Raw genomic sequence first — 23,704 nt, forward strand, 5'->3', positions numbered from 1 at the left:
TGGCTGCCAGTAGTGACTGTCCTGTCAGTTTGACAGTTTGAGGTTAGATAGTAAACTGTCAATGTGACAGTTTGAGGTTGGGAATGTCAGTTTTCCATCCCCGTCGATAATCCAGTGTTCTCCTTAATTGCAGTATCGGTTACGCCGTCGGTAATTGGAGTGTGCGGTTACGAAATCCGCATAACTTGCCCGCAGACTCTCTCGTGGTAATATCGTGCTGGTGCTTGCGCCAGGGACGGCGTTTACAGTTCGTTGTGGCGCCACGAACCTGACCTTGCCGATGGCAAACACCGCAACACTTCGTCTCTCTCTTCGAAGATGTTTGATCTCGATCGAAATCGTTTTCATGGTACTGCCGAGGAAAAATCATGGAAGATGCTCTGACGAAGGCCGAAACGTGGAATGCGCACTTGGATCTTATTTACATATTTCACTTTTATCTTTCGATTTGTGGTAATCTGAATTGGCGCCGGAGGTTTCAGAAAAATACAAAGAAAGTAACGATAATGTGCTCGAGTCAAACAACAAATTACCGTTTTGGGACTGCCGGAGCTCATAACGGGCCGTTTTTGTTATCTGTGTGAAAATGTAAACATGACACATATGGTTCCGCTCGAAAAAAGATGAATGATTGCGAATGACGAGTCATTCATGTGTTTGAATGATTCATGGGTGCTCTTGCACGCTAGATGGTAATTTTTGATGGTTTTTTCGAATCTAGCGGTTAGCACTCTTTTTTTTGAAGCTTCTTCCTGGATCTCACCTGTTTTGTAGTTCAATGGAAGCCAAAGGAAGACACGTTTTCGATCTTTTTCCATTTTTCATTCTTTGATTTCTTCTTTTTTCCTGTTCTTTTTGTTTCACTATTATTTCTTCTTAAGTTTAACGAACGGCAAAGCCATATCTAGAACGAGAAAATTTTTGGAAATTTTCGCTTTTTCGGACCCAATAAGTTGAAATTCACTACAATTTTTCGAAATATCAAGTTTTGGGTCTCCTTTTTAAATTTGCAAAACGGCAAAGTCAACGCAAACGAGTTGGAATTTAGGCTTATTCTTTATCGAACTTTGATCTAATTTTTTAGCATGTTCTGTTTCGGCACGTGGAAGCTCCACATCCTTGACTTGTCCAAGAAGTGATTTGTTTTGACATTAATCAAAAATTTTCCAATTCATCATGAGAAACACGATAAAACACTTCTTCGCGTATTTTACACTGTTTTCGTCTACTTTTATCGAAAGCGATAAACTGTTTATTTCCACGTGGTTCTGGTTTGCATCAATTTGAAAAGATTGGTTGGAAATAGCATTTAGGTCTTGTTATTTTATTGTGATGAAAATTGGACTCAGTTTTCACGATCAGCTTTCAACAGATAAAAGATAAGATAATTTTCGAGATCTTGAATCAAAGGGCGGACTAATTGGGACACAACCCAAATTAGCCAGAAAGTTTTCTTCTTAAATTATTAATTACGAAGAGGAGGAATCATGAAGATCGATAAAAGCATCACGACAGGAGCTGTCAGAGCACAATCTGATTTTCATGATTGATAGCCCCATTGTTGTTTTTCCTGTATTTAAAATGACTCGCGTCAAAATTCAGTGGCACTTTTATTTTTCTACTTTATTCTGCCCGGATACTCGCGTCAAAATATTATCACAGCTTTTGCTAATTCGATTTTGTTTGGTTTTTTCTCTCCGAAATTTTATCGTTTATGAACAGAGAAATGAAAAATGGAGTTGACGCATTTCGAGTTAAAGTAAAGCTTGGATTAGGGATGAATTGACCCAGTTCTTGGATACGAGCAAAGTTTTCGTGTCGTCACAAAGAAGGGGTGAAATTGATGGCGTTTTTAGGGGATGCTGATGGAAGAAACGATCTTACTAGGGTGATGCATCCAAATCAAGATTGAGGGGTGAGTTAGGTCAGTTTTTATCAATTGGTCGCGTAATTCAAACGTTAGTGTGAGACGTGACAGGACCGCACTCGCCCAACAAATTGGCGTTGGAGGTGACTGTGACTTTTGCACTTTGCGAAAATTAAATTTATCCCAACTATTTGCCTCGTGTTGATATTTGCAAGTGTACAAAACCTTTGGCGTCCTGTCTTTTAAAAGCAAGGTCGATTCGATCGTTGCCAAGATCATGTAAACATGAATGCACCTTTCTACAAAAACTGGCTGTTCAGCGGTGTTCGCGTAGCGATAAGCGCAATAATTGTATACACAATAAAATCTCGCCAAGACGCTCCTGGGCTTAAGTTGTTCGTTCTATCGTAAAAAGTTCAAATAAACATAATACAACATTAACATGCAGACTTTTCATTGTGTTTACCGTGGCGTAGGCGCCAGATTTTTTCCATAATCATCTTTTTGGTGTTTTTTCTCCTCACCTCTCAACAGGAAGAGAAATCAATGGAAAATTTTCGAGCGACCTTGTTTCTGCGAAATTTTTTCCCTGGTTCTTTCACCACTTTCTAATTACGTAACGACAAACCCTTGACCCGTCACTGATACTTACGGGAAGTCGTGAACTTGAACCAGAATTTTCGCATCGCACGTGAAAACCGCCCCCGACCGACTGAACTGGAATATCAGTTGGAGGTTCGCCCCTTGACCGAACTTTAATTAGCTTTATAAGGATCGTTCCTTAATTAGCTTTTATCTTTTATTAATTATCTATATGGACGGGGAGGTCCACGCGATCGGGGTTGAGGGTTGAGTCCAATTCGTGGCTTTTTTTAGAAGAACAATGTCTTCGTCATTTGTCAAAGAGGACCTTCGTGTCACTGCTCAAAGACACGCGAAAATGTATTTGCGTTTCTAATAATAAAATGGCATGAGGACGGAGAGCTATTAATTATTTTTCAGAAAATAGAAGGTGAAAATAGAGGTTTGTTCTGCCCCAACGCCGCCACAAGGAGGCGGGGAATTTTACCAGACGAAATTGAACGCTGCGATACTGAATTTTTTACAAGCTATTACGGTTTCTGATATTTCTTCAAATAAATCAGAAATATTTGCGGTTCGATACGTGGTTGAATTTTGATACATAAATTATCCACCCAAGTGAATTAAATAAATATCAACTACTTTATTCGAAGTGGACTGTTTACAAACATCGATTTCTCATTGGAGGCCAGCTAAATCAACAATTATTAAATGTGTAGATAGGATTCAATTATGATCGGATGGAAAAGATAACAACATTGAATTGTATGATAGCAAACAACGCGAATTTCTAAACGTTTCGATAAGATCTGCCACAAAAATCCGAGATGATAGATGGGATGTGGAAAAGTTTCAAATTTCAAGTCTTGTAAATTTCATTTTTAGAAAGAGGGCAAATACATTGTTCAAATCCTAGATTGAACTTTCTTACTTCTCCTACAAATGAAAAATCTTAAAATTCTCACTTTTTCTCCTAAAAGTCTGTAAGAACATTATAGAACAATTCCAAAGAAATAAGAGTACCAAATGTCATTGCGTTAACATTAGAACCGTCAGAGATAAAAAATTAAGAAAAAAATTGGAATTCTGAGTTTGTTCATGAAATAAAAAAATTCAAAATTTTGAAATTTAGTATATTCCAAAAAAAGCTTCTAATGCAATGAGTCCAACAAATTTCATTGCTGCAACTTTAAAACTGGAAAATTTAGAATATTTAATTTAAAAATTTTAATTTTGAGTTTTTCCTACCTACAAATAAAAAATCTATAATCTAAAATTTAGAACCCTTATTATTATTATTTAGCATATTTTATAGCATAATTCTAAAGCGATAAGTTCACCATTGCTTTAACATCAGAACTGTCAAAGATATAGAATTAAAAAAAATATATTAAAATGTTGGTTTGTTCGTGAATTGAAGATTTCCAAAATTTAGCAATCTCAAAACTGCTGGATTTAAAGCATAAAATAGATTTTTTTAATTTTGAGTTTCTCCTACAAATGAAAAATTCTCAAATTCTCATTTTTTCTTCACTTAAAGAACAACCCCGAGAGGTTAACCTCCCTGAGAAATCGGTGTATCAGTCTTAGGAAATCAGGAAAACCAACACGAAATCATTATAAAAAGAGGGGAAATCCATCAGAGGCAATCAATAGAAAATCTGAGGATCAATCGAAATCACATCAAAATCAGGCAAACTTGACAAAATTACAAGAAAATAAGAGGAGGTTGGACGAAATCACAAAAAAATCAGGGGAAATTAGACGAAATCACGAGGAATTAAAGGAAGGTTAGACGAAATCACAAGAAAATAAGGAGAGTTTGGACAAAATCACAAGAAAATCAGGAGAAGTTAGACGAAATTATAAGGAAATTAGGAGAAGTTCGACGAAATCATAAGAAAATAAGGAGAGTTTGGACGAAACCACAATAAAAACATTGGAAAATTAAGGGAAGTCAGGTGTTTTCCTTTTTGGAGGAGTAATAACCCCTGGAACAACCCTAAAACCATAACTCCAACAAACACTATTGTTTTAACATTAGAATTGTCAAAGATATGAAATTTGAAATTTGGGTTTGTTTAAGAAATAAAAAATGCCAAAATTCTGAACTGTTTCAAATTTCTGTAATTTGGTATATTCTATAAACGATTCTAAAGCAACATGTTGCACTAATTTCATTGCGCTAATGTCACAACTATTTTCAGTTTTTCCTACAATTAAAAAAAATCCGAAAATTTTATATTTGTTTCGCAAAAGTCTCTAATTTTCCCCAGAGCAATAAGTCCATCAAATATCATTGCTTTAATATTGTTTCCTGTCACTATTAATATCCATAATAAAATGGACTTCTTTAAGAATGAAATTTCGCAATTATAATTGAAACAAGTCAAATTTAAAACAAAATTACAAAAACTCCACCTCCTTGCACTTCTCCAAACATGGTCACAGCTAAAAGAGCAATCTTCACGATTCTCCCGCCCACTCCAATAACAAATTTCGTTGATTTCCCAAACGAATTACGTCCACTTCTAAGACTCGCGAGTCCGTTAATTTATACGCCATCATTCCAATTAACGCCCCGATAATTAATCACAATTATTTAATTTAATTAATTGAATAAGCATTTCGCTAATTGCAAACACGACGTCTCATTGATTCGAAAAAAGGTGATTAAATTGATTAATTTGTACCAACGCCCATGGCTGTACCAATCGAATTAAAACGTATATTTTTGTGGCAAGAAATGCAGAAAATGTCATTTCGTGAAATGACTTGGTCACAGAGACATAAAATGGTCGATTTAACATCGTAATCAAGAGAAATACTTTTAAGTTGGGGTAAAATCAATAAGAGAGCGCTTATTGTTTTATAGAGACGTTTATTCGTTCAGACAATGTGTAATTTTTTTACAAATTTCTTCCAAATTCTGTGGAATATTGCGGTTTTGGTAATGCCGCCACCGCCACTCTTCCAGCGACCGCCCCTCGTACTCCGCCATCACCACCAAATTCTGGTAGCGGCTCTCAATATTCTGGTCAAAGCACGCCACTGGTCGAAACCGCTCTTCGGTCTCCCTACATCCCCAACCCTTCAGTAGCGTCCGTCTCTGCACGCACTTTTTATAATCGGATTTTGACGGGAAATGTCTGGGCATACCGTCACATTTCCACCCTCGTCTGCATGGAAACGGCCGATTTATCACCGAAAGAAATTCACTTGATTTACGAGCTCTGCATTGAAACGGAAGAAAAATTATGTCGAAAAACCGCCGCCAACCAGCGATAAGTTATCTTTTTTGGCGGTGGATTCGAGCCATTTGGCGACATTCCGACTTCTTGTGTTGGACGCGTGGTTGTATGTTTATCGATGGACGGTGACTGAACGTTGTTTAATGTTCCCACGACCGGAGGCGCGCCCATGACCCGGAAGATACCCACGACATCCGGTGGCGTCGAGACGTTTACCATATGGGACGCGTTTCGAAATTTTAGACCACCATAAGCATGCAACGGGGAGAAAATTCACCGGAAATGTAAAGACGGGGGAAAAACGGACAGTAGATGTGGTAACTGACTTTGACTTTCTCTAGATTAAGTAATCGATTAAAACCACGAGCTGTGACAAAGACTTGACAAAAACGGACGAATTGAGAAGTAATTATTTATTGTTGACTGACCAAAATTATAAAAATGAGATTTTGTGTAGACTTATCAATTTCAGGTGTTTATGATTAAACCTTGAAAACTGTGGCAGTAATTGATTACTGGAAAAAAATGTGATAAAACAGGTGATAACAATCCTAACAAATCAGCGCAGCGTAAGTACATAGATCGCCTCATATTTGGATCACCCCAAAACAACTTTATGTAACCGAAAACGAGTGTTTTTGTACTAAAACAAGTGTTATCACGGTCCTTATCAAAAGAGTTTAACAATGTTGTTTGGTGTTATGATGAGATGCCTCAAAACAATGAAATCTGACGCTATCTTCTCAAGTTCCGGTGAAAACAGGCCTTTTAATTAAAAGTATCAGCTGGTAAATCTACGCGTTTTTCAAACCGGAGTCTAGACTTTCCGAAACAAAAAACTCGCTAAACGTCGAGGGACTTCAAAAGTTCAAAGTGTGGCGAAAAGTGTTGTCTTACACCGTAATTCGTTCGGCGTGGAACAAATTGGCGGAAAATGAAAGAGAAGAAGCGCTAAACACCGAAAAATGAGCTCGCTAGAGCGCTTTTTGTCGGGCGCCACCACCTGGCAAACGGCCCCGCGTTGGGCGCCGCCGGATTTTTCCGAAAATGCACTCGTGCACAGTGAATGACCGTACATCACCGCTCCCGGATTCTCCGCATTGCGCCCCGTCTAGACGTCCATTGGACGGAAGGATTAATTTAATCGCAAGTCATCCGGTTTCAACGTCTTTCGAGCTTTCCAACAATGACATAAACGCCGCCCCCACATGTTTACATTTGAACAGTTCCTGTAATTCGCTCGATTAAGTTTTGTCGTTTTTAATTGTAGATCCGGTCGTTTCGTTCGGAAAACGCCATATTAGTCACTTTTGGTGACTAGGGAAAAAAAATTGGCTGACTTTCACGCGGACGTCAGCGACGCCGTGCCGTGACCATGAGGTTATTTTCCGCCAGGAAATACGTTTAATTTGGGTAGGCAGACTTACCTGTTTTTCGACGGGAAGCCCACAGGACAGGGGGCGATGCGCTACCACTCGGAAGAGCCAGCTTGCTTGTGATGTCCGGCTCTGGAACGGAAAAACGGTCAGTGGCGGAGGTGACAGGTTTTTACTTGCACACGTCACTTTCTTACATAAATATTTAGCTTATCAATTGCTTTCAATTCATTCATATATCTCGGCGCGGCCAGATGTTACATTTTTTAGACGCAATAAGAAAACTTCCCTTAGAGTTTTAGAGGATCCATGCAAATTTCATGAAGATATTCTACAGAAGTACGGAGATATATACTTCTTTTCAATTCATAGCGAGGCCCCCATTTTAATGTCAACTAGTATACATGAGTGACCAGTATATTGTATTATGTTAGTGAAATGCATGAAAGTTGGTACTAATTGGGATGTTTTGAAGAAGAGGGGGATATCGTGTCATACGTCAATTTGTCAAAATAGATTTGTTTACTCTAACCTACAAACTTAAATTTTTAAACTTTTCTGGCTCTTAAAAAGTGCACTGTAAGTTGAAAGTACGTATTAAAACACTAAAAAGTAAGATACCGGCCATTTTTTTAACTGGACCGATGCTTAAGCTGCCATTGAAGACTTCGCAATGATTGGTTACGTCCAGTACAAAAAGGTATCCCTAACTCATACAAAGGCAATTTGGGGCAAGATTATATCAAAATATATCAAAATTCTTCAATCCTTTAATTAAGTAAGCCTTCCTGTTTCAAAAAGTCAGCGAGATTTTATTACTTCACTGTTAATAACCAACAAAGAAACCACTTATTTAAAAACCATCTCAATTTGTAAGACAATAACTTCATATTTTCGGAAGAATTCAACAGTTTTTGATGTTATTCCAACGCGAAATGTAAATGTCTCATCAATGTTTACAATTATGACGTTCCTGTCAAAATGCTGTCATACATGTCGGCAACTTTTGGTGTTTAAAAATGTCCCTAAAAAGTACATTCCTCGACACAGTTTTTGGGTACAGTCCCAAATTTCGGGCCAGGTTCGACCTTTGGACCTCGCTAAGAACTGAAATCTAGTATAGTTATTTGTGAACCAAGGCCAAAAAGTGTTTCATTTTTGGCCGAGCCTTTTTTTAATGGCCGAGGCGAGGGCAAAATGGCACTTTTTAGCTGTGATACACACAAGATTTTTTAGGCGACATCATTAAATTTACAAGTTAATTAATTTTTATTTATGATTTATTGATTTAATCATTTATAACAATTGTAAATATTAATGAATCCTTTAGAAAAGTTCATATTTTCTTTATTTACATTTGCTGTTTCGGCATGTGTAGCTTCACAATTTGTATGAACTAGGTGTGATGTGCTTTTTGATGTTGTTGCAGCAGCACTGCTAGACATGTTCATTTTCGATAATTCAACACCTCTTTGTTGCACTTTATAGCAGTTTTCGATTTGATTTTACCCAAATAATTATAAAATTGAGGTTAATGTCGGTATCTTGATGTAATATGCAAAACTATGAATAGATGGCGCCACCATAGATTGGCCAAAAATATTTGCGGCCAGAAAAGACTCACTTTTAGGCCGCTCTTGAGGCCTAAAAGGTTCATTTTCAGTTTAAGTCGCCTAAAAAAGAATTTATCGATTCGCATTACTATTGTTTAAACATCAAGTAGGTGTACGTCACTTCCTATAGATCACACTTTCTTTAAAGTGTCCTTGCCACTGTGATCCACAGCCCCCCACTAATTAATACGCAACAGGAACTGTGGCAATAAATCAGGTCGTCGCAAGATTTCGTTGAATTATAACCTAGATTAATTGCTAATTAATTTTAATTAAAAACAACTATAATTAACTGTCGGCTTGGCAAGCCGTCTCATTTTACACCCAATTACAATAACGCCTCTCCTCTTTGAAAATCCACGTTCGTTTCGTTTCGATCACGTCCTAGACGAGGATCTTCCTGCAGAACACACGCGTCTCGACATCTGGCAAAAGGCCAAATGCACCCAAAGACTGCCAAGTCCGAGAACGTTCAAGGTCGCTTATTATACACTTGGCTTGTGTCCCGGGGGTTGATAGCGCCCGAGAGTCTGATGAGTTTTTTCCCCATTTTGCTTTTCAATCAATCATGGGAAAGTGACGGACAGACGGGGAACTTCCTGGATTATGGACGAGGCGATGGAACGTGCAGGTGAAATAGGAATCGCTTCATGTTGGTGAGGTCGGGTTGTTGTAACCGGTATGCAACGGTCGTCGACTTCGCCACGAACAAACAAACAAAAACGACATCTCTACACTATAGCATTGTTCGATTTCGAGCTTGGATTCCGATAGACGTGGAAGTCTTGAGATGGAAGGGAACTCGGCCAATGGGGGACCCAAATTCGAAATGGTTACAAACCCAAAGAAGAGTTAACAATTATACACACACAGAGAGGACCCAAGAACCTTTTTTATGTCTAGACGACGTTTCAGACGTGGTTGCTCTCTTTCAGAAAGAAGAGTTTTTTCCATTGACCTGAAGAAGCCAAAATCCGAAATCGAAACGTTCTAGATAAGAGATCAGCAACCTTATTAAATAACTAATTATTTGGCGTGCAGTTTTACAACTTCAGATCATAAAATTTCCATAGCTATTGTGATTACTGAGCAAACATCGCGGGGTATTGTTCTAAAATCTGACTTTACTGTTACTTTACAGTTCCGAACAATAAACTTAAGCTCGTGTGTCATTTTTGATGTATGGAATTAGAGTATTATAGTTAGGTTGGTAGACCTGTCCTTACCCCAAAAAATCACCATCCATTATCCAGAACAAGGAGTACCAACTGAACTTCCCAGCCTCCTCTTTAGCATGCTCCCCAACTCCCAAATTTGTGTTTCCACTCAAAATGTTTAATAAACACTCCAACTTTAAGTAACATGCGCTATTTAGATAACACCACTAATAACTCGCCCTGATAACGTAATCGCTCGTTTTTCAAGGCCATCAGCACACATCTCCCGTCAAATTCAAATTTCCCGCCCGTTCCTCCCAATCACCAATCAATCATGTCACTTCACTTAATTGATTTAAACAAGTCACGTTTGTTTAAATAATCATGATGTTTTGACGGCACACGACATAACCTCAGAAAAGTTACCGGAAGTGGTTATCGGAACGCCACGACGGAAACTTGCTAGCTTCTTTCGATAAACACGAGGAAACGAGAATGGAAAAGTGATAAAATGAAAGAGCTCGTGTTTTAAACACATTAAAATGTGGTTTTTTAAGCCAAATCGCGCACGCGTCTTCGATAAATGATTATTTTTGGACGTTTGACAGCCTGTCAAAATTTTAAACAAATGAGTGTTGCGACGCACGATTGTTTATTGTAATTGGGTTATCGCATATTGATGGGTCGAAGGGTTAATTAAATTTTGCTGGGATAGAGGCTATAAATTACAGCGAGATGGAAGAGTGACTCAATGATTTATTTTTCTTTTTATTTTCTTAAGACGCGTTGCGCCATCTTACCGACAGTGTACAAACCACAGAAAGAAATCTTCACACTAACAATAAATTCGATTTTTAATAAAGAAATACGGGGGAAATTGAAATAAAAACACCATAAAAACACGCAAATTAAAAAAGTAAAGGCATGAAAAGCGCTAATCTTGCAAAATTGACGACCTTAAAAGAAAGATTCCTGTATTACCGGCGGTGTATTGTTGGTCACATCGCGGGGTTTTTTGGGACGTATTTGGCGGTAATAATAATATCCCGTCTATTATTTATGTAGGATTTAAACGCCACTTTATCAAAAATGTAAACACGTTTAAAATTACTGAGTAATTGAAGTTGAGAGGCGATAAATGTGATAATAAATTTACATAAAGATTGTTTCGTGTCTAAATGATCATCGACGGTGAAAATGATTTGTATCTATAAAAAATTCTTGTCGTCGCATTGTTGCCAACATGTAAAAAACGCAGAGTCTCCTTTGTTGTTCTTGCATTACCAGCTCGCGATAATTTGTTTTGATTGAGATAATGCGTAAAAGCTTTAAAGATGTAAGTAAACAAAAAGAGCGTCAATATTATTCCAGATGGAAATAGGTGAAAATGCGGTGTCTGATGTCCTCCAGAAGTAAACAAGTGTTCACAATGTAGCGCTCGACATTATTAAATTAACAAAACCCTCGTCTCTCTTCATTCGAGATAGCGGAAAAACAAACAGTGTGGTATTTTCAATTTCAATATTTACACAATTCAACCAAACAATAATAGACTGCGTGTCCGTTTGACAATGGTAGCAACATTTCATTGTTAGTACATGTCGGAAACGCGGAAGCGTCGCGACGCCCTAGTTACCTTAGCAACCGTCGCTTTCGACGTCACGGGAGAATCAAAAGAGCGGAAATAATCAGTGAAGATTCATTCCAACACAAAAAATACTCACCGATGATGAGAGGCGCGATTTTTCTTACTCTCTTCGTCCGCATCATCGTAATTCACTTTGCATCCTCGGTGTTAAAATCAGTATCAAGCACAGAGAGGTATGTTTTGAACAGTGCTTTGCTGTATTATGATGAGAAAACCAAGATAAGATAGGCTAAGTGGGAAAATTCAATAATAATGAGATTAGCCAAATCGATGGTGCTTGCAGATACCCTCTAATTGAAGATAATTAGCAGGGGAAGAGAAACCAATGAGCACATCGGGACGCCCACTCTTTTTTTTTTCGTTAAAAGTTTCTCAACCACCACAGCTACACCTCGACTGTTGACATAGTAAGTCAATATCGGCGAGCCCCCACCTCCCCTATCACCAGCCTTGATGACCACTAATTGACGTTAAACACAAATAAGTAGGTGTGAACGCAATTTTTCGATCCCCATTTTCGTCGTGTTGCGCTTTTCACATCTTTCGCAACATTGCCAAGTTTTTTCACGTTTCTCCAGAGGTCAGTCCACCTCGCGAAATCGTAATTTACTCACATGATTAGAATTCTTAGAGGTGTCTTTGTTAGAACAGTGGCGGGGCAGAACTGAAAAATAATTCACGAAAGTTTTCAATGAGATGTAAATTTGGTTTGAAAACTTTTCTCATTTTCCCCAAACAGAATTACCCGCATTTATGTAATTTTAATTCCACGCAGGCCGGAAGCTGTTAAGTTATCTTATACGTAATTTGCAAAAGAGTTTCAGTTGCCACATTTTTCATCAGCTGATGCTATCGCTGGGTGACGAAATCTTATTGTTTTTTGGGACTGATTTTTAGATAAGATTATGTTTTTTGTGTAGAAGTCTTTTGTAATATTGAAGACGAAAGTTAGAGTCCAACTGATAGTTCATTACGATGGCCATCGTAAGAGTGCCAGCGATAAGATTTGGGGTTTTTTGACAGATGTTACAGATAGTGATAAAAAAATATCGCTAAATGAGATATTGGTAATATGACGTATAAATTTTAATCTGCTGATGTTGTTTTTGATTTCTAAACTCGATTGTCTCCTGATTCTAAATCCGAAGCCCGTTTTGCTTCATCAGGTCAGGACTCATATTTGTTAAATAAGTTGTTTTTGAGTACCCATGAAATTGTTATAATTCTGATTATTTTCCTGCTATGGTTATAAAATTTGAGGAATTCTCGTGGCAATAAAATTTGGTAAATTTATTGTCTTTAAGATGATTATTAATTTCATCAAATTAGAATGAAATTGGAAAACCGTAGTGCAAAAAAGCAGATTTTATAGTAAACGAACTAAAAATTTTATTTTTTTTTAAATAAAAATTTGTAATTCTGGTAACTTTCACACTATGCCAATGAAATTTGGGGATTTTTATTATTTTTAGCACAAGAAGTAACTCTACCAAATTGGAAAATGGTAGTGAATAGAAGCAATTTTTAGAAATTATTAATTTGGAGACAAAATAAAAATTTGCAATTTCCGTAAATAAAAATTTGTATTTCTGGTAATTTTAACGCTATGCCAATCAAATTTGGGAAGTTTACTAGTTTAAGCATGTTTATTAACTGCGTCAAATTGAAAAATTGCACACCGAAACAGTTAATTTTTGAGAAATTTTATTATGCGGACGAACCAAAAATTTCCAGTTTTTACTATAAAAATTTGTAATTCTGGTAATTTTCGTGCTGTGGCAATAAAATTTAGGGAATTTATTATTTAGAAGATGGTTATTACTTACTTACTCTATTAAATTGGAATGTTTTATAGCAAAAAAAGCAATTTTTAAAATTTTTTAATTTAGAGACAAACTAAAAATTTGCAATTTCCGTAAATACAAATTTGTATTTCTGGTAATTTCAACGCTACGTCAATCAAATTTATGTAGTTCACTGGTTTGAACATGTTTATTCACTCCGTCAAATTAAAAAATTGTCACACCAAAATAGTTAATTTTTTGGAAATTTTATAATGCGGACGAACCAAAAATATACAATTTTTTTCATAAAAATTTGTAATTCTAGCAATTTTCGTGTTATGGATATAAAATTTGGGGAATTTTTTATTTTTAAGATAATTCTTAACTCCATCAAATTAGAATGCTGTAGAGCAAAAAAAAGCAATTAAAAAAAATTAATTTGGAGACAAATTAAAAATTTGCAATTTCCGTAAATAAAAATTTGTATCTCTGGTAATTTTAACGCTATGCCAATCAAATTTGGGGAGTTCATTAGTTTGAACATGTTTATTAACTCCGTCAAATTAGAAAATTGCACACCAATAGAGTTAATTTTTGAGAAATTTTATTATGCTGACGAACCAAAGATTTCCAGTTTTTTCTATAAAAATTTGTAATTCTGGTAATTTTCATGCTATTTATTATTCTTAATATTTATTTATTATTATTATTTATTATTCTTAATATGGTTATTAACCCCATAAAATTAGCATGTTGTAGAGCAAAAGCAAAATTTTTAGAAATTTTTAATTTGGAGATGAACTAAAAATTTGCATGTTCCCGAAATCAAAATTTGTATTTCTGGTAATTTTAACGCTGTGTCAATCAAATTTAGAAAGTTCACTGCTTTGAAGATGTTTATTAAGTCCGTCAAATTACAAAATTTCACACCAAAACAGTCAATTTTTGAGAAATTTTGTTATGCGGACGAACCAAAAATCTCTAATTTTTTGTGTAAAAATTTGTAAATCTGGTAATTTTAGCGCTATACCTATCAAATTTGGAGAATTTATTGTTTTTAAGTTGGTTATTAGCTCCATTAAATTAGAAAATTGTAGAGCAAAAAAAGCAGTTTTTACAAATTTTTTATTTTGATACGAAAATTTCAAATTTTTATGAGCAAAATTTCTTATTATTTCTGGTAATTTTAACGCTATGCCAATCAAATCTAGGGAGTTCACTACTTTGAACATGCACATTCGTAATCAGGAGGCTTTAAAAATGACTTCTCCAACACAACTTTTTTCCAAGGTTTGTTGACTAGTGTGATTACAAAAATAAACCTCAATTAAATCATTCAGTCGATCGTTATTACATAATTCTTCCGAACGACCGAAAAAATTGACGATACGCCTCTGGAGGATCATCCACAATCGTAAAAATGACGTCATCCTCCGGCAAAATTCCATCAGCGAAGTAATTTTCTGTAAAACCGCCAAGAATGTGGGATTAAAACCGAAATTAAAAAACATACTTAAACGTGTATGTCGTTTCTATAAATTATTGTAATTAATGCATTAAAAGGCGACCAATAAAACATGATTATACACTTGAGTGACTTGATTATGTGGCGCTTAAAGCATACATTACCAACGCCGAATGCGTAATTACTTAATTATTTTTTCCTAGGGTGTCATAAAAGAGTACTTTCTGCAATTTGTCGTCGCGATATGGGACAAGGAAAGCAATAAATAACGTCAATTTAGATTTATTTATGGGCGTCGTGGGGGGCGGCGATTAATGATCACAGCTCCGACAATCACTTTAATTGGGGTTGCAACAAATTTCATCCCCACAATAATGTAAGTTAATTGAAAACAATAATTAATAAACAAACTTGTTTACACGAAGCCCCTTTCAAATGCGGAGTCTATTTTGAGTGTATTGATCACGCAATAAACCCATTCTGTGGAGGATAAAGTGAAAGGTTTTTCCACCAATTTTCATGCGACCGTAAATTTCCAGACATATCGTCATTCATGAAAATGGGGCGCACAAGAGAAATTGACCATTTTTTGTGGAGTGTGAGGAAAACTATCGAAATGCGAAAGTCTTCAAACGAGTTTCCTCTCTGAAGTTGTGGCGGAAAGGGAAGTGGCTTTGAGGAGCAGATGCTAGATAACAATTTCTTATTATTTTCTGAATGGGCAGTGTTTTCGGCTCGACAGGAAATATTTCATTTCCACGAAACTAATCTTACAGTGGATCAAGCTAAGACAAACACAATTTTCACGCAAGAGAAGTTTTTAAAAACTTTACATTTTTGAACTGTAGATCTTTTATTAAAATTTCGTGCAGTTATTACTGAAGGCTAAAATTTTTAAGCTTTTTTAAATAAGGAAATAACATGGGAATTTCAATTTTATTTTTTTCCTGGTCTGCCGAACCTAAATTAAATTTGGATATAGCGGATTGTGTTCTAAAGAATTGTGAACGTGCCTAAATTAAGCTTTTTACTGCAAATTATGCCTTTCCAAACTAATTTTTTGGTCCCTGTATACCGTTGGTACACTACCCTTGCACAAGTAAGTTTCAAAAGTAAGTTTTAGGTTGCAAATATCCATCAAAGGTCACAAATTTGCAAATTTTCATTGTGTAATTGGTTCCTGTTGCAAATGTTGCAATGGCGGTGTTATGTGAAATAGGTTTTGGGGTAAAATGACAATTGTGTAAATTCTGTCAGTGTAATGTGTTGGAAATAAAATTGCTTCTTACCGTTTTAAAAAACAGCAGTCGCATCTAAAGAAATTTCACTACATTTGAAACTTGTTTAAACGCCGGCTCTATAAAAATAAATAAATAATATAATATGATAATAAATCTTAATGCAATGTCAAATTCTGGGGAAAAATAATGCCAACCTTGTCACCTTAAAATTTCCAATGACACTTCGCCAAGATTTCACCCGTAAATAAGGAAATAACTGTCAAAGTGGGCACTTGCAACCTAAACCGACTGTAGCCAATGTCCACTTTACAATTTAGATAAATTAGCTTTGAAAATTTTAATATGACAAGGTTGGCATCATTGTCCCCCAAAATTTGACATTTGTGTATTTTGACAGAAATTTGTTGTGCATCAAGCTTATGTGAATAAATTAGTTCGGACCCTTAAAGATATTTCAAGTGAAGTGAAATTTCCCTCAGATGCGACTACTGTTTAAAAACGGTAACAAATATACTTAATTCCAACAGATTTACATTTACAGAACTTTTCCACGATCGTTTTTTATACCCCAAAACCTGCCAAAACGCAACTCACATGACACCGCCGTTGCAACATTTGCAACAAGAACAAATTACACGACAAAAATTTTAATATTTGTGACCTTGGGTGGACATTTGCAACATAAACCAACTGTAGTGGCAGTTCTCCAATTTTCAGTGGGAAATTTGAATTTCCACGTTTTTGATTCGATTTTTGTATGCAGTAGGATTGGATCCTAAAAATGGCTCTCTAATTAAGAAGCTTTTAAAGCATATTCCATCATTAACCGATTTTAATTTGGAGCTTTAGGAAAACAGGAAAAAAATCAAATCTAAATTTCCTTTAATTCGTGGAACACCTGGTACACAGCGCGCACTTTTTTATGGAACACTGTGTATATTCGTAATGCGCTTATCTCAGTAACGTTTATTAATTTAATGATAATTTTTACAACGTAGTAACAGATTACTCGCGTCCTTCAACATTCATCAGGAACTTTTTACGCAAAACTTGAATACAACAAAATAGGAATGACCACAAAGTTGCAAGTTTCAAGATAAGAACTGCAGTCACTAAAGCTTAACGATTTTTCATTAGTGTGACAACATAAACATTTTATGATTTAGCTAAATGCTGAGTCGTAAAAGCAGATGACTTCGTAGTGGTAATTTTTATTGCAACTCATCATATTTTTACAGTTTTCAGCGCGCCGCATGGAGTTGATCAAGGACCAATTTTTTTCCATTCATTTGTTAAAAAAAAGGCGATTGCGTCGTGCTGCGCTTCATTTATTTATAATTGATGATTAAACTGTTTTTTTTTTTGGTGGAGCCCACGACAGGTGCCTCCCATCAAAATTCCCATATTCGTTTCTGATTAGCATAATTATCTAATCGAATTCAAAAATGGGGTGCTTACAGATTTCTCAACAACCAATTAACATATTTTCTGCATAAAAATGAAGCCATCGAGAACCTGTCGATAAAAAAGTCGTTCAACTACACCGTCGCGACGTCACAAAGTGTGGCCTTCGTCACTTTAAAATCTGAGAGGTCAGACACGGCGCTTCCGTGTGAAGTGACCTTAATCGAAAAAAGTGAAACATCAATAAACATAGATAAAGCGTCTTCTAGGTCAAAATCTTATTCTGGATAAAAAATAGACTCACGTTTCCTAGTAAGTGATGGTGGTCAAAACCAAATTTTTTTCGTTAGAAACACGCACTAATGAGGTCCGAGGTTCCAACAGCTGATTCTTCACGGTTACCTAGCGATAATAGAACTAGAATGCGGGACATTTCGTCGCGATCGCAGTTAGCCGTGTGTGCGTACAACATCGCAGTCGGCGTTGGATTCGCGAGTCGGAGAAAGTTTCGCGCTGGAAGGGTTGCCAACACAAAATCATCTTTTAAACGTTTATTAGAAAATAATACGAAACAAACATGACCAATGATAACCGAATTGTGAACCCAAACTAAAACAGTAACAGTCTTCTATATGGCATGAATTTATACACAACTTAAAAAAACAAACATCCCTATTCGTGAGACGGGCCTGGATTGGTGTAATAACCAGCGGAATTTGGCTGGGCCAAGTTGGCAACGAAGTTATTCATGAAGAAACTCGGGGTGAAATGACTCATTCCGCTATTGTTGTTCTCGGTGGAATATTCCGGGGGCGGCAACACTTGCAGTCCTTGGTAAAATGGAGTGTGGCTTGGGGGCGGCACCGTCGGATCGAACGCAGGCACGGCGTTGATCTGTGGCGCCCCCTTTTTCGCCTTGGCTTTATTCAAACGTGCCTGCTTATACGAATCCATGTACTTATTAAACTTTGTATTAAGAATATTCCGGCGATTCATTGTATTCTCAAATTTCTTGTGATTATCGCCACTATGCGTGCGTTTTACGTGGGGGCCGAGCTTCTTTATACCAAAACGTTGGTAGGACTCGCTTTCATCGTCCGAATAATCCGCAAATTCTGATGGAACTTCGTTGTCGCCGAGCCAGGAGGCGTCGCTTCCTTTCATTCTGAAAAAAAGTTCTGTATTATCAGTTTTGGGGTAATGGGAGATTTTACTTGAGCAATTGCTGCAGGAAAACGTACTGGGTGTGTTTACTAGTGGGGGCCGAATATACTTTTGCCCCGATTTGGAGTTGGAGGTTTTTTATGTCTTCTATTGCATTGAAGCGGATGGCGTAGATTGGGGAGGTCACCTGCCCCAAGACATCAAAGACGAAGCCCAGGGGCCTCTTGCCGTTGTCAAGGAACAGAAGCGTGTCCAAGTCATAGGCGGGGGAGTTGGGGATCGCAGCCACCGTAACTAGAAGAAATAAAAAACGCGTTAGCTTCAGTACTGCCAACTGATTAAGTTATCTGTCATTCTAAACTCACTCACCTAACTTATCTACAATCCCCAAGACATGCCCCATGTGCACAAAATTTTCATCCTCGACACTAATGTTCAGTTTAGACAAATCAGGGACTGGGGGCAACTGGTCTAGAGACATTTCCCCATCTGTTTTAAGCACAGGGTTACTTTTCCTAATAGCCCCCTTGTTTAGAGTCGGAGCGACCTCTTTGACTTCTTCTTCTTCACTGGTACTATCACTGTCCTCATCTTCGTCTTCACTGGACGATGACGACGACGAGGTTGAAGACTCTTCAGTCTCCAATTGAACCCTCCAATTGAGGTTAAGTTTTTCTATTTCTGACGACGAACTCGAATCGCTGTCGTACACTAAAAGACTATTTAACGATTCCGATTCAGAGTTTTTGATTACAACTCCTGGGTTGGCTCCCCTGGTATTTGGGGGCAACTTCTCTTCGCAGACACTTTTATCACACGTTTCTGACTGTCGTTTTTCTGGAACTAAACCAACTAAACCACGTGCTGGATGCAAAAACGAGCTTACCACTGGTAATTGAAGGATTTTCGTTTTTTGTCCCTGATAAAATCGTCGCGTTTTCCGGTTGACGGTTGTCCATGTTTTCGCGGTTATTTTCGTTTGACATGTTGTAAGGCGATGGCAAATGAGGCAGATTTATCGGGAACTAATACTTAAACACTGTTATGCTAAAAAATACTGGAAACATTTAATGGAAATTCGGGATTTTACAAACATGTGGATGTGATCATGTTTGTAAGCCGCCATTTGCCGATGGAAACTTCAGGCACGTGATCACAAACCGACATGCGATTGGAGGAAATTTAGCGGAGGGGAAAGACAAACGTTTTGACGTGTGGTAAAGCTACATTTACACATTGATAAAACTGATGTAAAGCTGCTTTCACACAATGAGCAAGGTCATCGTAAATAAACAATGCAAATTACAGCTTTGTTTGCTTACGAAATTGTTTATTTTACACGATAATTGCTTGGCATTTGTTTTTATCATTATGTAATTTTTTTAAAGATCGGTTATTTTGTCATTTCTATTTTCATGTTTTTATTTTAAGTTTGTCAGATATTTTTTTCTGCAAATTTACCGATTTACCAAGGAGCAATTTTAGACAGCAAGTTAGATACCTGAAGTAATTACATGTCAATTTTGATTAACAGATGGCTCTACAAATAAATGTCAAAATATAAAACAGTAGAGGCCAAAATAAAGTAAAACATTTTTTTCAAAAATTGAGGTAGTAAAACAGGTTTTCAAAGTAGGCGTAATGATAATTTTTGTTGGCTAACCTTTGAAATTAATAAAACAAAAGAAAAAAATTACATTGATGCATGCTTACAGTGGTTTACTTATTTTCTTTCACTTTTTAATGTATCTGTAAACTTCAAATTTTTGAAGGTTCAAAACAATTGGTGCTCGATACCTCGGAAACTATTTCAGATATTGAGATGCGGTTTGCGCCATCGTTTTTCTCGCGATTTTTTACATAAAAAAAGTTCTTTGATTTTTCTACAGTCGAAATTTGCAAATTTTCGCAAAAAATTCATGAGTAAAACTATGCTAAATTTCTGATATCGATATCTCGCTAATTCTTTACAGTAAACTTAAGTTATTATACATCAGTGTACGCAGAATTTTCTGCATATTCCAAATCTGGGATTTAAATTCAGATCCGACAACAGATAACTGAGTTATAGCCGATCAAAGTTTCGGAAAGTTGATTTTTATTTTTTCACATTTTTCGTATTTTTTAAAGTTAAATATCTCGGAAACTATTTGAGATATTGAGATGCGGTTTGCGCCATTCTTTTTCTCGGCTCATTTTACATTAGAAAGAGTGCTTAAAAGCCCAAAATTCGATAGTCGATTTTTCGCGAAAAAAAAATACGACTCAAACGATGAAAATTTTTCATTTTTTTTATTTTTGGCCATAACTCGTAAACTATTTGTTCTATAGATCTCAAATTTGGCCAGTAGATAGATTTTGAGCTCCTCTTTCGACTGATGTATAATTCAATGCTATTAAACGACATTTTCATTTTGAAAACATTGATTGAAAATCACCCTAAAATGATGTTTTCAAAACAGTTTTTGGCCAATACCTCGTTTATTTATTAAGCAAACTCAACAAATTTGGGTCTCATTTTACGCAAAATTTTACGCTGAATCCAAAAATATTATAATTTTTTAACATTTGTCAATAAGTAACCGAGTTATGGCCGTTTGAAATTTTGGGTTGTCGCCAGAGGGTCAAATTTTCGAAGGTTCGAAACAATTCATGCTCGATATCTCGGAAACTATTCCAGATATTGGAATGCGGTTTGCGGCATCGTTTTTCTCGCGATTTTTTACATAAGAAATCGTTTTTAGATTTTCCAAAAGTCGAAATTTGCAAATTTTCGCAAAAATTCATGACTAAAACTATGGCCAAACTTCTCATATCGATATCTCCCTTGTTTTTTAGAGTAAACTTGAGTTATTATACATCAGTGAACGCAGAATTTTACGCAGATTCCAAATCTGGGATTTAAATTCAGATCCGACAACAAATAACTGAGTTATGGCCGATCACAGTTTCGGATAGTTGATTTTCATTTTTTCTCATTTTTCCCAATTTTCAAAGTTAAATATCTCGGAAACTATTAGAGATATTGAGATGCGGTTTGCGCCATCGTTTTTCTCGGCTCATTTTACGTCAGAAAAAATGCTTAAAAGTCCAAAATTCGATAGTCGTTTTTTTGCGAAAAAAAATTGCGACTCAAACGATGAAAATTTTTCATTTTTTTTAATTTTTGGCCATAACTCGCAAACTATTTGTTCTATAGATCTCAAATTTGGCCAGTAGATAGATTTTGAGCTCCTCTTTCGACTGATATATAATTCAATGCTATTAAACGACATTTTCATTTTGAAAACATTGATTGAAAATCACCCTAAAATGATGTTTTCAAAACAGTTTTTGGCCAATACCTCGTTTATTTATTAAGCAAACTCAACAAATTTGGGTCTCATTTTACGCAAAATTTTACGCTGAATCCAAAAATATTATAATTTTTTAACATTTGTCAATAAGTAACCGAGTTATGGCCGTTTGAAATTTTGGGTTGTCGCCAGAGGGTCAAATTTTCGAAGGTTCGAAACAATTCATGCTCGATATCTCGGAAACTATTCCAGATATTGGAATGCGGTTTGCGGCATCGTTTTTCTCGCGATTTTTTACATAAGAAATCGTTTTTAGATTTTCCAAAAGTCGAAATTTGCAAATTTTCGCAAAAATTCATGACTAAAACTATGGCCAAACTTCTCATATCTATATCTCGCTTGTTGTTTAGAGTAAACTTGAGTTATTATACATCAGTGAACGCAGAATTTTACGCAGATTCCAAATCTGGGATTTAAATTCAGATCCGACAACAAATAACTGAGTTATGGCCGATCACAGTTTCGGATAGTTGATTTTCATTTTTTCTCATTTTTCCCAATTTTCAAAGTTAAATATCTCGGAAACTATTAGAGATATTGAGATGCGGTTTGCGCCATCGTTTTTTTCGGCTTATTTTACGTCAGAAAAAGTGCTTAAAAGTCCAAGATTCGATAGTCGATTTTTCGCGAAAAAAAATTGCGACTCAAACGATGAAAATTTTTCATTTTTTTTTATTTTTGGCCATAACTCGTAAACTATTGGTCCGATAGATCTCAAATTTAGCCAGTAGATAGATTTTGAGCTCCTCTTTCGACTGATATATAATTCAATGCTATTAAACGTCATTTTCATTTTGAAAACATTGATTGAAAATCACCCTAAAATGATGTTTTCAAAACAGTTTTTGGCCAATACCTCGTTTATTTATTAAGCAAACTCAACAAATTTGGGTCTCATTTTACGCAGAATTTTACGCTGAATCCAAAAATATTATAATTTTTTAACATTTGTCAATAAGCAACCGAGTTATGGCCGTTTGAAATTTTGGGTTGTCGCCAGAGGGTCAAATTTTCGAAGGTTCGAAACAATTCATGCTCGATATCTCGAAAACTATTTCAGATATTGGAATGCGGTTTGCGGCATCGTTTTTCTCGCTATTTTTTACATAAGAAATCGTTTCTAGATTTTCCAAAAGTCGAAATTTGCAAATTTTCGCAAAAATTCATGACTAAAACTATGGCCAAACTTCTCATATCGATATCTCGCTTGTTTTTTAGAGTAAACTTGAGTTATTATACATCAGTGAACGTAGAATTTTACGCAGATTCCAAATCTGGGATTTAAATTCAGATCCGACAACAAATAACTGAGTTATGGCCGATCACAGTTTCGGATAGTTGATTTTCATTTTTTCTCATTTTTCCCAATTTTCAAAGTTAAATATCTCGGAAACTATTAGAGATATTGAGATGCGGTTTGCGCCATCGTTTTTCTCGGCTCATTTTACGTCAGAAAAAATGCTTAAAAGTCCAAAATTCGATAGTCGATTTTTCGCGAAAAAAAATTGCGACTCAAACGATGAAAATTTTTCATTTTTTTTATTTTTGGCCATAACTCGTAAACTATTTGTTCTATAGATCTCAAATTTGGCCAGCAGATAGATTTTGAGCTCCTCTTTCGACTGATATACAATTCAATGCTATTAAACGTCATTTTCATTTTGAAAACATTGATTGAAAATCACCCTAAATTGACGTTTTCAAAACAGTTTTTGGCCAATGCCTCGTTTATTTATTAAGCAAACTCAACAAATTCGGGTTTCATTTTACGCAGAATGTCTCGCTGAATCCAAAAA

The 23,704-nt window shown here is 36.1% G+C and overlaps 2 protein-coding genes across 5 annotated transcripts in view; both read right to left on the minus strand.

The window, feature by feature from the left end:
- Positions 1-17,839, minus strand: part of Pde11 (Phosphodiesterase 11) — a 29,915-nt gene extending 12,076 nt beyond the window's left edge. The window contains exons 1-2 of one of the 4 annotated variants that reach the window (XM_088042427.1): positions 17,693-17,839; positions 7,128-7,208 (exon numbers count right to left, since the gene is read on the minus strand). Coding sequence is in view for 3 of the 4 variants with exons in the window: in XM_088042423.1 (XP_087898549.1) it covers positions 7,128-7,208; positions 11,571-11,616 (127 nt within the window). In the remaining variant the exon portion in view is untranslated. Of the gene's footprint in view, positions 1-763; positions 879-7,127; positions 7,209-9,915; positions 10,452-11,570; positions 11,632-17,692 lie in introns of those variants that run through there. The other 3 variants (XM_088042423.1, XM_088042424.1, XM_088042425.1) reach the window with 3 other exon arrangements.
- An 87-nt stretch (positions 17,840-17,926) lies between these two features.
- Positions 17,927-19,741, minus strand: LOC148172023 (uncharacterized). The gene is made up of 4 exons (XM_088042429.1): positions 19,439-19,741; positions 18,922-19,395; positions 18,603-18,846; positions 17,927-18,553 (listed from the first exon to the last, which is right to left on the minus strand). The coding sequence occupies exons 1-4, from the start codon at positions 19,536-19,538 to the stop codon at positions 18,061-18,063; spliced, it is 1,311 nt and encodes a 436-aa protein (XP_087898555.1). The 5' UTR covers positions 19,539-19,741; the 3' UTR covers positions 17,927-18,060.
- Positions 19,742-23,704: the final 3,963 nt, after the last annotated feature.

Source organism: Gnatocerus cornutus, chromosome 7 (assembly GCF_029298725.1).
Source record: "Gnatocerus cornutus isolate USDA-ARS CGAHR chromosome 7, icGnaCorn1.1, whole genome shotgun sequence".
Classification (NCBI taxonomy): domain Eukaryota; kingdom Metazoa; phylum Arthropoda; class Insecta; order Coleoptera; family Tenebrionidae; genus Gnatocerus; species Gnatocerus cornutus.